We start from the raw sequence: 14,260 nt of genomic DNA on the forward strand, positions 1-14,260 counted from the left end.
TCCTCGTTGAGATTGTTCGCCAGAATCTCCTCGCGAACCATCGATAAACGTAACAATGAAAAATTGTAAAATTTTAGCGATGAGTGTTGCATAACATCAACGAGAGGTGGCGACAAACTGAGAGAGAGATCCTACTTCGACGGCAGAGGGGAAAAGAATGAAAGAGCCGAGATTTCGAGGGTAACGTGTGGAACCGGGCTAAGGAATGAAATTTGACAGACGAAAGGGAGCGACGTCGTCGACTTGCGTCCGGTGTCGGGGAAAAGGAGGGTGGACGAGCGAAATGGTGGGTGGGAGGGAGGGAGGGATACGAGGGGCGAGGATGACAGAGGGACCTGTAACCCCGAGGGCGAAGGGATCTGCGGCGAATTGGGAGCAGCGTTTAAAGATAAACAATCTACTCATCCACCCGCACGGAGAGCGAGCGAACGAGTAAAAAGTTGGAAGCAAACTGGCGGAGGGTAGGTCGATAGCAATGGCGCCGGCGAGTGGCCAGAAAATCAATCCGTCGCTCTCTCTAGGAGACGGCTCTCTGTGTTTTCGCTTACCCTGCGGACGGTGTTTTCCTTGGCTTTTCCGCGCCCCGTTTTCCGGGGCTGGGGCAAGGGAAGAGGGGGGGGGGGGGGGGGGGGATTAAAAATCGGTAGGTGGTTATTAGGGAGCTCGGGATGCGGGGAGAGTGTAAAAATTTGACCCAATTGGCAAAATGTAGCCTTATCAAACTCTCGGGAAACTTACTTTTAATCACGCGTTCCGTCGTCGACAGCTTCTGGGAATTATTTGACGACATCCTGGCTCGCGGTCGCGGGGGATCGCGCGACACTCACGATCGGTCGGTTGAGATACCGCTGATTTACAATTCTTTTTATTCTTTTCGGTTTCTACGACGATTCCGTGACGATCGCCTCGCCGTGGTTTTTTGTCTCCTCCTTTTTCTCCTTCCTCTTCTTCCTTTTTCCGTTTTCCTTTGGTGGGGGTGGAGGGGAGGGAGGGGAGGGGGAAGTGGGTACGGAATACAATAATAATTACACGTCACACATCAGAGGGCATGAATTATCTCTTCTTCGCGACAATCGACGCGCACCCACGCACTTGTAACAGACGTAATTTTTTTTCGTAAAAATAAATATGCGTTATACTCCGCCAAAGGGATAGCGTACGGATTATCCTTTATTATCGGTTGTCGCTGGTTTATCTATTCGTTTGTTGTGTTTGTTTTATCCTTATTGTTTTTTCGTGGTATGTCGTTTTCTTTTTTTGTTTCTTTTTTTTTTTTCTCTCCTCAGTTTTATTTCACCGTCGTTCCCGTCTCGTTTTTATTTTCTTATTTATTATAATACAATCGCCACGGCCGACACGGACACGGACACGACACACTACACGGCGCGGTAACCAGCAAGCGCGGTGCTAAAATTCTACTACAAGATGTCTGTCTCGGTCACGGCACGCACTGTCGTTCCGCGGCCAAACTACGGCGCAACTTTAGGGCGCAGCTCGGAGGCGCACCGATTATTCGAGGACGAGAGGTTCGCCTATATTCTCTCGTCGACTCGGCTCTTCTCGCCGGCACCAAATACGCAGCTGCGGTTCTCCACCCTGACCAATCGGCATTCCGACGCTTGGCGGCATCTCGCGTCTCAACCACCCACGAACAATATCGCGGAACGACCTCTGGACGACGCTGGCGCAATTCGCCGCCTTTCATTTTCATTTTCAAACGTTGTTAAAGACCTCCGCTGCACTCCTGCCGCAGCCGCCGCGGTCGATAACGGCTATCAACCTTCGGATGCACGTTACATATCTACGACAAGTTCGAGCAACGAAAGCTGGAAACTCGATGTAATCGGGGAATGGTAACCGTCGTTTGAACACTACCTTCGATCGGTGTTGGAATACAAAAACACTTTTTATTTAATGCGAAGAGAACAAGTTACATAGGATTTCTGTCTTGTGAATTCATTTCAAAAAATCACGCCAGGTGGTGTAAGATTGATCTTACATCGTGAATTAATGATAATTACACCGCGCAGAAGCGTTCGATCAGTCCTGTTGCTTGGCGTCCAAGAATTCTTGTATGCAGCATTCGGTTGGCCGAGTATCGAGCCATTTCTTTATGTTGGGAATCGCGTTGATCTTGTTCGCATGCTCTGTCAGAGCAGCGTGATTCTTCAGAGTGTCGAATCCAATGACAAAGTCGAGGTATGGCTTCAGCGAAACGAACCACAGGTCGGCCCAAGTCAGCTGAGTGAAATTCGGGAACATTGAAATCAGCTCAAATGTACAGGCAAAGTTGCGATCCGAATTTTGTCATACCTTTCCACCGACGAAGTAGCCGCCATTTGCTTTCACCCGATCTTCAAACCTGTTCAAATAGAATGGAAGTTTTTCCTGCACAAGCTGTTCCTTCCTTTTGGATTTCGCGGTCTTGTTCGCCTCCCACAAGTACTGACTGAACACTAAAAAAGCAGAATTTTTCCAATCAAATATCAAAATGAATTTTACCGAGTTCCCGTTACCAAGATTCCATGCGTGAAGTTGACGTCGATCGTTGTCTTACCACTTCTGTAATCGTTGATCGTGTCTACCATGGAGTCGATTTCCAAATCTTCCAGTTTGTTACTACCGGTCAAGTTGAACTCTTTGGCCAAGTATCTGCCGATCGCCAAGCTCTGGTTGTAAACCTTCCCGTCGATTTCCAATAACGGCAACACTCCGTAGGGTGTCTCTTATTCATGCGGATACAAGAAAGTAAAGGAATGAATAAATTAGAGGGAACGGGATACGAAGCTCGGTGGAAAACCGGCAAGCGTGTCCCATGAATTTTCAAGAAAACAATCTTACCGCGTTGGAACTTCGGCCAAGTCGTAATATCGTGTCTCACATCTTCAAAATCCTGATCTGCATAGCTGAATAGATATCGCGCAAGTTCAGCTATTCCCGTCGTCTTGAAATAGATCAGTTTGTACTGGGGCATTTTTGTATTCTTATCAGATGTAAGATTAAAGTACCGTAGGTAACGAAATTTTCGTATCACCAAACGCACGAGCCCTGCACACACCCAACCCTCGACTCTGTTGATTCGGAACAAACTGAACTTGGGTCCTATCCTCAAAGCTGACGATGAGTCGTAACGAACCAGTCGCGAAGACTACGCACCCGACTGGCAGCCAATGGGGAGCCTCTTTAGATCCTTGATGAGACGTTTGAGGAAAGTCGGGAGGTTACTATGCTGCTAACAACGCGGCCCATCGTAAAACTGTGTGTCCTTTGTGCGACTCGGCTGTGTGACTGCCGTTGCAAGTTGGGCCCAAGCACTAATTGACTAATTTTGAATCATAGGCATGACGTTAACGGTCGCCGATAAAGCCTGAGGCTGCGTCGGTTTGACGTCGCTTTGTGTCACTGGGCGTTGAGTTGAAATTCCTTTCAACGCTTTGGAGACTTGAGAATTCTTCGCAATTTTAAATTGAGAAAAACGATGGTCTCTGGCTGAGAAGAATAGCAATCTTGGAAAATAATAGAAACCGATTGCAATTGAATCGGAGACAATTGGGCCAATTAGTGTGGAATTAGGGACGCTCTTTGAAAAATCTAATGCCAGATTGTGAAATACGATTGTAATTAACCCAGAGAGAACAGGATATAGAGAGACGGTGAGAATAAACAATTTTAGATCCGATTATTGCCTATATCAAACCGAATAATTTTCTTCGTAGAATGAATATTCGTGCACAAGGCACGATGTAATTTGATAAAATTAGCTTATTTACGGAAGTAATTCGGATGGCAATTCATTAAGAAATGAAGAAACCGAAATTTGGGTAAAAAATTTATTTCTCGAATCGTGATCCCAGTGATGTGCAATTCGAGAAATAACTCACGACTGGTGTTCGTACCTGGTTTAACGTTCGGTACGCTGATTCGAGCGATGTATTTCAGTGATGTAATGTAGGCGGCGATCCACGAGTCAATAAGAGTGTGTGAATAAAATTTGATTGATATAAATGTCACAGGCATTTATGGAATCGGCTTGATATGTCGCCTCACGACAGATTCTCAGTCGGCAAAACAGGCAAAAAATGTTCTGCTGGAGCGCAAGAAAAGTATTAATATATTTAACACAGAAGACGATCTGTTGTTTGCTCTATGTGTGAAATATTTTTTATTAGATAATATAAGGGCACAGTTACTGTATACGTGAGAACAGGTAAACAAACACAACCGCTCTCTACTACGGTCTAGGATTAATTATGTTTATTTCCTGTCTTCTTACGTGGCTATACTTCTTGTATGCTACGTCACATATCCTACAACAATCTTGTCATACTTTTCAACACACGATCTCAAAGTATAATCATACTGAAATCTTTCAACTTAGTAACAAAGTCTGGGTTTTCTTTCCATATCAATAATCGGTCTTCGGGCTTTTCGCCAACCACGCAGCGATTCTCGGTAAGGCGTGAACTTTATCAATCAATTGTTTCAAGTTTGGATAGTCCTCAAAGACGTCATTCTTCATGAAACCTTCTATGTTATGCTGAACCGCGGCAAAGAACAAATCCGCATAGCTAAGCTGTGAGAGGAAAGAGAAGATGGCATTGAAGCAGCGAAAGCGTGTATCGTGCAACCGAGGCTTGAGTTCAGAGAGGAACTATTCTTCGAAGCTTACCTCGCCGCCGTGAAAATAACCGCCGTTTTTCTTTACTACATCGTCCAACCTCTTCAGGTAAAAGGGAAGCGTCGTGGTGACCAGGGTCTCCTTTTTCTTTGCCTTTTCGGCCGAATCCTGCTCGAAGAAGTACAACGATACCACTGGAAAATAACACAGGACGTGACGATAAAAATCGGATCATCGGTACGGAAACCGGAATTCGGAAATGTCTAATTTGTCCTGTGATAGCCAGTCGATTAACATATTGAATTACTTTTTCTGAGATCATGCACAGTATTTGCGACGGCGTCAATTTCCAGAGCGTCCAGATCGCTTTTGCCGAGAAGGTTGAACTGCTTTGCGAGGTAACGACAAATCGGTAAAGTTTGGTAGTAGACCTTTCCGTCTATCTCAAGAGTTGGTACTTGGCCGAAAGGTGTTTCTGAAATATCGAATCAATCCCGATTAGTACGGTTTGAAGAAGTTGTGCGGCGTTATCTGTATCCAATCGACACGTCGCACGACTCGCCGATATCTACAACTCTGGGAAAAATCGAATAACGACAAGATTTGGGCTAACATTAACGCCGGGTCATTCGAAATTCTACAATAAAATAATTACTGACTTCGCTTAGCTTCGGGCCAATTCGAATGTTCGATACGAATATCCTCGAACTCGACGCCGCCGTAACTCAGAAGAAATCTAATCGGGCCTCCCAAGCCCACGATGTTAAAGTATGTTACTTTATATGCGGGCATTTTGAGTGCAACGGAACACTGAAAACAAATTTCAAATGTCTTCAAATATTGTTCCCGCTTTTAATGCTCGGTTCGCGTCCATCGTCGGTTGGTAATACGGAGGGTTACCGACCACTGAGCTGTCAAGGACAATTATATCACATTGACTATGTGCACGTGCTTCTCGTATATATTCTTGAAAAACTGACTATCTCTAGCAGGAGAAATCATTGTTGATGCAGAAATAAGTGCAGTTCTGCTTTCGAATCCAAGTGAAGCGGCACAAACCGTCAACGAAAATCGCTGTGCTGGAAGCGATGAAAGTTCAACAACAAAAATACTGTAGAAGAAACGTAGTATTTGGAGTCAGTCAATAACAGTCAACACTCGTCAGAAGACTAACTCGCTTGATATCGATTGAATAGATAGGTATCTGGCACGTAAGATTTCGCTTACAATAAATAGAATATTCAAGCAATTACTCTGTTTACCGTTCCTTCAAATTTCGATTGATGAGGTCTACGGAAACCGACGGTGAAGACTGTTCGTCGTTCAACACCATTGTGCTTACTTGAGTGAGGACCGTGGTGGGGCAAATCGTGACCACGTGATGGTGATACGCGTGAAATTTAGTATGGTGGAGGGCAATGAAATTGTATTTTTGGCAATCAATCGTTAATCACAGTTACACGTAATTGCGACATCTGTTTGTCACAAGCATTGTGGCCTTACTTATGTGACTAAATATGATACAATTTTCAACGATAAGTTTTGTTCATTGTAATCGATAATTTTATTTTACCGTCAATAATTCCCTTCAAGACTTTCATTCATAATTTAACATCTCATTCAGCTCTTAGTTGCTGTACCAGTTTGTTTGTTTAATTCGAAATCTTGGAACTTTTACCATGTTTGTTCTTTTCCGCTATACGGCGTAAAATTAGTCGTACAGATGTTGAATTCTTATCACACGTGTATGAGTGAGTTAGTTGATTCAGATTTGCCATGGGTTCCTTGGTGATTAATGAGATATTTTTGAGGTCAACTAATAAGGAGTTTTTGGTCTCTTCGCCACCCAGGCAGCGATTTTAGGCAACGCAAGAACTTTGTCTACCAGTCGTCTCAAGTTTGGGTAATCCTTTGCGACGTCAAAGCCCATGAAACTGTTTATGTTATGATAAGCTGCAGCGAAGAACAAATCCGCGTAGCTGAGCTGTAAAAAGTACAGAGAAAAACCTTACAAGAGGATGAAAACTGTATCAGTGAACAATTTGCCTGACAATACGGATTCTTAGGACATTACCTCTCCTCCGTGAAAATAGCCAGCGTTATCCTTTAACATTTCGTCGAACTTTTTTAAATAAAAGGGAAGAGACGCGTTCACCAGAGTCTCTCTTTTCTTAGCCTTCTCATCCGGATTCGCTTCCCAGTAGTAAAGTGCTGCGACTGTAAAATTGTACAAAAACGCACGAAATGACAGGTGCCAACGAAGCTAGACGCTCAAAGTTTGGATTGGAGTGTTACCCACGTTTTCTGAGGTCGTAAACCGAATTTGCGATAGCATCGATTTCCAGGGCGTCTAAATCGGTTTGGCCACCGATGTTAAACTGCCGTGCAAGGTAACGACATATCGGTAGAGTTTGGTAATAAACCTTTCCATCTATCTCGAGAATTGGTACCTGGCCAAAAGGCATAGCTGGAAAGAGAATTAAAAATTTACAGATATTCAAAGCCACTTTCTAAGCCGAGATATCATAAATTATTGATCACAATGGTCTTGATCACGGTACTGATCAGTGTATCCTCTGATAATCGAGTGGTTACGGATAAGAAGTTTTTGATTTTATTGGACGATATAAGAATATGAGATTAAAACTGCAATAGATGATACGAGACACTTTCAAGGAAGTTTGGGAACCTCATCGAGGCGGAATAGCTCATCCTGAACCAACCGCTCTGAAGAAAATTTCGTGATAAAACAAATCTTTAAATTCTCACATTTTTCGTTCAATCTTAGTGCTGAACAGCAATATATTTTTATTTATTGAACACATACAATTTCGATCCAAAATTTAGCAATTTTTGTTCTATGATACTGATACTTTTCTCAAGTTGTTACTGTCACTTTTAACCAGAGTACTTCAAATTCATGGACACAACGTATCAATACTGAGTAAATAAATTCGGAAAATTGAAACAAATGCCTACTGTTTTTCCGTGACTTCCAAACCTCCTCTAAATGTCAACGAGAAACATCGCTTACTATGCTTGATTGCCGGCCACTCGTTTTGTCTGTCTATACGCACATCTTCGAAATCCGCACCGCCGTAACTTAGGAGAAATCTTATCGGTTCTCCCAGACTTGTCACATTGAAGTAAGTTAGCTTATATTTCGGCATTTCTTCTGTGGGAAGATTTTTAAATAATATCAAATATTGCCTATCGTACAAATAACGAATCTTACATGGAATACCAATTGTTCGTTGCTTGCAATGAGTCAAGTGTGATCAGAATTCTTAAAACTTTCGAATCGACTCAGTACAGTGACACTCAACAATTCAAATTTGCACCGAATTCTTTGCACTAACTAAGAAGATAAGAACCCAAAAGAAACGTATAAAACTTCATATCTCTGTAATCACTGTAATATATAGATAAAATTTATCAAACGACTTTTCTTACACCGTGGAATTGAGATAAGCCTTTCGCGCGAAACCCAAACGGTGAAGACTGTGGGTCGTTCAACTGGGATACCAGCTTTACCAAGATGAAAAGTGGAACACGGCTGTGACCATGTGACGCACCACGTGGTCTTACGTGGGGGGAAAAGGATGTCAAGTAGCGCACACCGCATTGCGTGCACTAATAACAGTGTCGAATAACAATCGTGATTCTATAAATGTCCTGTCTAGTCCTGTCTAGACCGCAAACAAAATGCCAATTTCTTTTTGACGTTGGATCGAGAGTGAAATAGGATTTGAATAAATCAGCCCACCTAACATCAAGTTAAACTGTTACCTTTTTGTATTAACCGATTGTAATAAAAAAAAACATTGTCAAGTTCAGTTGACGACTTTTTAAGAAAAGAAGCAATGTCACAGAAAGCCACGATGTGGTCATTGCACTATGAAAAGATATACTCTGCATAAATGAAACTACTGGTTCGGCTAGCTTATTGTTAGTGGTCATAATATTATAGTTTCGGTGATTATACGGTCATTATTTATATGTATGCATTTCAGACTGCACCGATGCACACATTGCCATTATTTTACAGGTCGTTCCATTCAGGTTAGCACAGCGAAATATTCTTGAGAACAACGTACGTATTTAAAAGACAGTTGTTTAAAATGAAACCTCCACCAAATGACACGTACCCTGAAACTTTGATGTTCTCAAATATACATTATTTCCAAGATATTCCGCTGTGCCGACCTCAATGGGCCACCCTGTGTGATAAATTAAAATACCAGTGACAATGAAGTCTTTTGTAACTTTTATATCGACACTTGTCCTGCCTTGTCTTCACAGGACTAGCTTGATCATCGTGACCAGTCAATTTTTTGGTATTACTCATGTATTCTTTAGTGCTTCAATGTAGCACGGAGTCGCATTGCAGTAGTTCTCGGATAATGGTGGTAATTACGTGACCGTGTGCGGTTATCTATTCATATCTACGTAGCACTTCGTGTTAAGCATCCGCGTAAGATAAACCGATCTTATATAATAAACATTTACCTGGGGTTTAGCCACATATAACGCGCCAGCGACAAGCGTGACGGAAGCTGTTGGTAGGACTCTGACTCTGTGGAAAGCTGTATATCGACGGGAGAAGCGTTATGTCGAGTTATAAGTTGACTTACTTCGCAATAGCGGGGCTCGCGGAACCGATCAGATTTCTCCTCAGCTACGGTGGAATCGATTACGAGGATAATCGCGTGCCTCATGAAAATTGGCCAGCGATCAAACCGCGTGAGTATCAGCTGGAATTTGAAGCGACCGATTTTTCATTCCTTAGCTCGGTGCAAGTAAAACATTAACTCTTAGAATTTTCTCCTTAGAAACGCCCTTCGGACAAGTTCCAATTCTTGAAGTAGACGGGAAGACGTTGTATCAGAGTAACGCGATCGTTCGCTTTCTCGCTTACAAGTTGAAATTATTCGGCAGCAGTGAATCGGAACACTTTGAGGTCGACGCTCATGTTGAAACCATTGGCGATTTAAGGAGTCGTAAGTGCAGCCTTGGACAAACTTTAACGAAAAACGCTGCTTGCATTCATGATTCTTTGGCAAACCTGCTAAACATTTTTATCCTTTAGTACTATTCACGTGGAACTGGGCTGAAACTCCGGAAAATAAAATTGCGAAAGAGGCAGAGATTCGAAAGAAGGCGGCGTTTTATTTGGGCAAGCTTGAAGCCTCGGTAAAAGAGAACGGCGGGTATTTTGTCGGTGGGAAGGTAAGTCAAGGTTAATTTTATCGGACAATCAACACGCAACGCACTGATATGTACGGTCTTTTGTAGTTTGTAATAATCAGAAGACGTTTCTTGTTCAATAAGAAACTCTTTCAATCTTATAAAACCTGATACTGCAGACATTCTTTCATTGTTACTCAATACGATGATTGATTATTTAATTCAAAGGCACTGCAGGAAATGATCGAACGCATGAATTTTCTCATTGCAGTTGTCGGCTGCGGATATTGTTTTCGCTGGATTCAATTACGTTTTCAGCTATATCCTGGGAAACGAATTCCTCGCAGATTATCCGAACCTGAAAAATCTCGTTGAGAAAGTCAATGCTCTACCGGGTATCAAGTCACACATTGATAAACGGCCGAAAACGCTTTGTTGAAATTTAATGGCAAACGAATCAGGATCCGCGTTTGTATAAAATGTTTGGATAAAATGGAAATCTGCAAAGCTCGTCCCATCGAAATTATCAGTATAATTATATATTCGGATTGAAAGAACAAATAAATAGAGCTTCGAATTGTTGCCGTGCGCGAAAATTTGAATCACGCACTAGCAGTGTTATATTTATTTATTTTCCTTACATTCACTCCTCGATAATTCTTTCACTCGAAAAACTATTTTTTATTTTATAATTCAGCAATGCTTGTAAAAATTCAACCACGAGCGCAGATTGCAGACTTGTAGATATACAATTGCAGTTCTCCCGGCCCAAGCTTGTATTTTACCATATTGTTTGTCAGAGGGTTTAATAAGAAACATTGAACACTTACGCTTATCCCTTTTCAATATATTGACTTCTGTACAAACGACAGATGTCACACAGAATATGCATTATTCATTGCTACCAGTAAGTTGAATGTGTCGTGGATTCCTTAAAATATTGACCTTTTTTTTTTTTCTTGAAAATCAAAGGACAATGCCACTAAACAATTCAAGTTCCCGCCAGTTTCCCTATATTGACCAAAAACATAATAATAGGAATAAAATTGGTCAAACGTTAGTTACTTCTTCGAATTCGAACAAGTCTTACGCGCGAAACTCGGACGGTAAAGCTGTGACCGTGTGCCACGTAACGCAACACGTGGTCTTTGGGTCGGGTGGGTGAATATCAAGCAACGCATACTCGTACGTAAACAACAGTGCCAGAAACAGTCAAGACCGTGCAAACAGTGGAATACTGTTAAGTTTTTTCACATGTGATTCAATCGCACGGTGAACGTGCTGCACGCTGCGTCCTAATTCAAATTTCTAACATTCACTAGTTTTAATCATATTCTCCTGACTCAGAATTTCCCCAGACGGTTGGCTCATTTCTGAATTCTCTTATTAAAACGGAATTCACTTTCGTGCTAGCTTCAATCCTCTTCTACGATTCGTCGTTTATTTATAATTTGCCTGTTTCGCCGAGGCAACCAATGGAGTCTAACCAGAGGGAGTTCGTTTGAGGTCAAACTAATCGTAAGCTTCGCTGGCTACTCTATACAGTGAAAGTCTCGAGGGCAGTTCAGTGCTCGACAAGTTGCGAGAGAGTCTAGAATTTTTTTAATATTTCCGTGCCAGAGCTCATCTTCAGAGGTTTATTACTGTGCATTTGTGAATAATGCCTTCTTACAAGTTGACTTACTTCAATTTTACGGGCCTGGGAGAGCCTGTCAGGTTCATGCTGAGCTACGCCGGTATCGATTTCGAAGATGAACGGGTCAGCGACGAAGAGTGGCCGCAATACAAGCCACGTGAGTAAAATGCAACCGATTCTTCTACGATCCACGGGGTTCAAATATAGTTTATTCGACGTGGTTTAAACCGTTTCTGTAGTTATGCCAATGGAACAAGTACCGGTGCTAGAGATCGACGGGAAAAAATATAATCAGTCGTTAGCGATCTGTCGATTTATCGCTAAGAAATCTGACGTCTATGGCCGCGACGATATCGAAGCACTGCAGATCGACAGTGCTGTCAACAGCATCAACGATCTGCGACATGGTAAATCCGATTCGGATGTGTTTTACAGGGTAAATTGTTAGGGGGGAAACTAATCGCGACGTGAAATTTTTCTTCAGAGATGGCCAACTATTTTTGGAACACTCGACCCGAGTGGACGCCGATCTTGAAAGAGAGAGCGTTTGAACGACTGGGATTTTACCTTGACAAGTTCGAAGCGATATTGAACGTCAACGGCGGTTATTTCGTGGGCAAAAAGGCAGGTTTCTGCTTGCACAAATGAAATTATTTTCGGCACGTACTGTCACGATTCTCTTCTAACCGCATTCGGTTTCTTTTGCTGCAGCTGACGTGGGCGGACATCTTTTTCGCTTCGTTACATGATTACATGTCCTCCATGGCGGAAAAGGATATAACCGCGGGTCATCCCAAATTGAAAAATGTCTTCAACGAGGTATGCAATCTACCGAACATCAAGTCTTACTTGGCCAATCGTCCGAAAACAAAATTCTAATCAATCAGCTCATCGTCAAGTTTAATTACTACCTTTTTTTACCAATGGACTGTACGAATGTAATAAAAATTGTGAAATCCTACAGCTCATAATTTTTTAACAAAGCAAGCAAAGTCACGCAAAGCTTACGACGAATCATTATTTATTAGGCAATGACAACGTCTTACGTAAATTTTATCTCTATACCTTCCCTGCCTTTCCATCGCGGAACCAGCTCAGTCATCGTGACTGGTCACTTTAAGATATTACCTGTAGAAGTCACAGTTTTTGCACTGTTGCAGTCAGTGTTGATGTTGTCTTCAGCGAGTGTTACAAATATCGCAGACACGAGGTGACGAATGGATGACTATTTGTAGTTACATATTCGTATCCACGTAACATTTCATGGTCAGTCGTGTGTTCCGTTATAATAAGTGATATCTGTAGGCAAAGACGATATCGTATCATTGTCATCGGATAGATCGACCGGTGTATTTAAGATCTAGCTCAGTTTTAGCCGCATATAGCACTCAAGTGTCGAGTGAGACGGAAGTTTTTTGCGGAGGTGTGATTAACCCAGTCAAAACCTGTAGAGCGACGCGAGAAACATCATGTCGAATTATAAGTTGACGTATTTCGAATTCGCGGGGCTGGCGGAACCTCTCAGGTTCCTTCTTAGTTACGGTGGAATCGATTACAAGGATAATCGTTTGTCTCAAAAGGATTGGCCAGTGTTCAAACCACGTGAGTGTCAAATGAGATTTTGATTGCTCAACGAAACTAACCATTTTTTTTTTTTTTTTGTTTTTTAAATGGAGCGAAGCAAACTTTAACATTGAAAATTATTTCCTCATTGTCAGAGACACCGTTGGAACAAGTTCCGATTCTTGAAGTAGACGGGAAGACGTTGTATCAGAGTAACGCGATCGTTCGCTTTCTCGCTAACAAGTTGAAATTATTCGGCAGCAGTGAATTGGAACACTTTGAGGTCGACGCTCATGTCGAAACCATTGGCGATTTAAGGAGTCGTAAGTGCAGCCATGGACAAATTTCAACGAATAACGCTGCTTAGATTCATGATTTTTTTTAAAATCTGTCGTACATTCTTATTCTCTAGTACTGTTCAATTGGACCTGGGCTGAAACTCCGGAAAATAAAATCGCCAAAGAGGCGGAGATTCGCAAAAAGGCGGCTTTTTATTTAGACAAGCTTGAAGCCTCGGTGAAAAAAAACGGCGGATATTTCGTTGGTGGGAAGGTAAGTTCAAGGTTGATATTATCAAACGGTCGACACGCAACAGACTGATGTACAGTCTCATTTAATTTGTGGGAACGGGAAGACATTTTTTGTCAATTAGAAACTCTCATCTATCATAATAACAATTTTTGTAATTTCAATTAACTTCGACATTCTTTGTTGCGAGTATTTTTTAAACACGACTTATTGCGACTCAAGCTGTAATCGACTATCATGTAATTCGAAGCCACAGCGGAAGATAATCGCATCTGCAACGTTTTCCATTACAGTTATCGGCTGCGGATATTGTTTTCGCTGGATTCAATTACGTTTTCAGCTACATCCTGGGAAACGAATTCCTCGCAGATTATCCGAACCTGAAAAATCTCGTTGAGAAAGTCAATGCTCTACCGGGTATCAAGTCACACATTGCTAAACGGCCGAAAACGCTTTGTTGAAATTTAATGGCAAGCGGATCAGGATATCTGCGTTTGTATAAAATGTTGACAAAGCAGGTGAAACCTGCAAAGCTCGTTCCATCGAAATTGCCAGTGTAATTATGTATTCGCATAGTAAAAACAAATAAATTGGGCTACGATCTGTTGCCGTATGCGAAAATATGAATTACTCAATAGTGTTATATTTATTTATTCTTTTTACACCGAGTCTTCGATAATAATTCTTATACTTGAAAAAGTTGTTGTTAATTCATAATACATCACTTC

General features: G+C 42.0%; 5 protein-coding genes across 13 annotated transcripts in view; 2 read left to right on the forward strand and 3 right to left on the reverse strand.

Moving 5' to 3' along the window:
* Positions 1 to 1,533, reverse strand: part of LOC107225073 (serine/threonine-protein phosphatase 2B catalytic subunit 2) — a 109,833-nt gene extending 108,300 nt beyond the window's left edge. For 3 of the 5 annotated variants that reach the window (XM_046744007.1, XM_046744006.1, XM_046744003.1), the window contains exon 1: positions 739 to 1,527. In XM_046744007.1, coding sequence (XP_046599963.1) covers positions 739 to 790 — 52 coding nt within the window. In that variant the 5' untranslated portion in view covers positions 791 to 1,527. Of the gene's footprint in view, positions 1 to 738 lie in introns of all 5 variants that reach the window. The other 2 variants (XM_046743948.1, XM_046744010.1) reach the window with 2 other exon arrangements.
* Positions 1,534 to 1,885: 352 nt separating this feature from the next.
* On the reverse strand, positions 1,886 to 3,443 carry LOC124295172 (glutathione S-transferase-like). Its single transcript, XM_046744064.1, has 4 exons — positions 2,842 to 3,443; positions 2,558 to 2,725; positions 2,314 to 2,456; positions 1,886 to 2,241 (listed from the first exon to the last, which is right to left on the reverse strand). The coding sequence occupies exons 1-4, from the start codon at positions 2,972 to 2,974 to the stop codon at positions 2,041 to 2,043; spliced, it is 645 nt and encodes a 214-aa protein (XP_046600020.1). The 5' UTR covers positions 2,975 to 3,443; the 3' UTR covers positions 1,886 to 2,040.
* Positions 3,444 to 4,135: 692 nt separating this feature from the next.
* On the reverse strand, positions 4,136 to 8,196 carry LOC107225086. Its single transcript, XM_015665414.2, has 10 exons — positions 8,072 to 8,196; positions 7,653 to 7,793; positions 6,918 to 7,085; positions 6,693 to 6,835; positions 6,436 to 6,602; positions 5,881 to 5,959; positions 5,278 to 5,428; positions 4,926 to 5,093; positions 4,670 to 4,812; positions 4,136 to 4,573 (listed from the first exon to the last, which is right to left on the reverse strand). Exons 2-10 carry the CDS (start codon positions 7,786 to 7,788, stop codon positions 4,406 to 4,408), a joined length of 1,323 nt encoding a protein of 440 aa, XP_015520900.2. The 5' UTR covers positions 7,789 to 7,793; positions 8,072 to 8,196; the 3' UTR covers positions 4,136 to 4,405.
* An 886-nt stretch (positions 8,197 to 9,082) lies between these two features.
* LOC107225078 (glutathione S-transferase) lies at positions 9,083 to 10,417 on the forward strand. The gene is made up of 4 exons (XM_015665404.2): positions 9,083 to 9,361; positions 9,451 to 9,618; positions 9,708 to 9,847; positions 10,077 to 10,417. Exons 1-4 carry the CDS (start codon positions 9,229 to 9,231, stop codon positions 10,242 to 10,244), a joined length of 609 nt encoding a protein of 202 aa, XP_015520890.1. The 5' UTR covers positions 9,083 to 9,228; the 3' UTR covers positions 10,245 to 10,417.
* Positions 10,418 to 11,029: 612 nt separating this feature from the next.
* LOC107225066 (glutathione S-transferase) lies at positions 11,030 to 14,159 on the forward strand. Of its 5 annotated transcripts, none has more exons than XM_046744093.1 (5): positions 12,564 to 12,651; positions 12,893 to 13,043; positions 13,160 to 13,327; positions 13,417 to 13,556; positions 13,826 to 14,159. In XM_046744093.1, the coding sequence occupies exons 2-5, from the start codon at positions 12,911 to 12,913 to the stop codon at positions 13,991 to 13,993; spliced, it is 609 nt and encodes a 202-aa protein (XP_046600049.1). In that variant the 5' UTR covers positions 12,564 to 12,651; positions 12,893 to 12,910; the 3' UTR covers positions 13,994 to 14,159. The 5 variants fall into 5 exon arrangements, with proteins under 5 accessions (XP_046600043.1, XP_046600039.1, XP_046600049.1 ...); XM_046744072.1 differs by lacking the exon at positions 12,564 to 12,651 and adding an exon at positions 12,693 to 12,707; XM_046744087.1 differs by lacking the exons at positions 12,564 to 12,651; positions 12,893 to 13,043; positions 13,160 to 13,327; positions 13,417 to 13,556; positions 13,826 to 14,159 and adding exons at positions 11,030 to 11,598; positions 11,681 to 11,848; positions 11,926 to 12,065; positions 12,153 to 12,402.
* The last annotated feature ends 101 nt before the right edge of the window (positions 14,160 to 14,260 follow it).

The sequence above is a fragment of the Neodiprion lecontei genome, chromosome 1 (assembly GCF_021901455.1).
Source record: "Neodiprion lecontei isolate iyNeoLeco1 chromosome 1, iyNeoLeco1.1, whole genome shotgun sequence".
Taxonomy (NCBI): domain Eukaryota; kingdom Metazoa; phylum Arthropoda; class Insecta; order Hymenoptera; family Diprionidae; genus Neodiprion; species Neodiprion lecontei.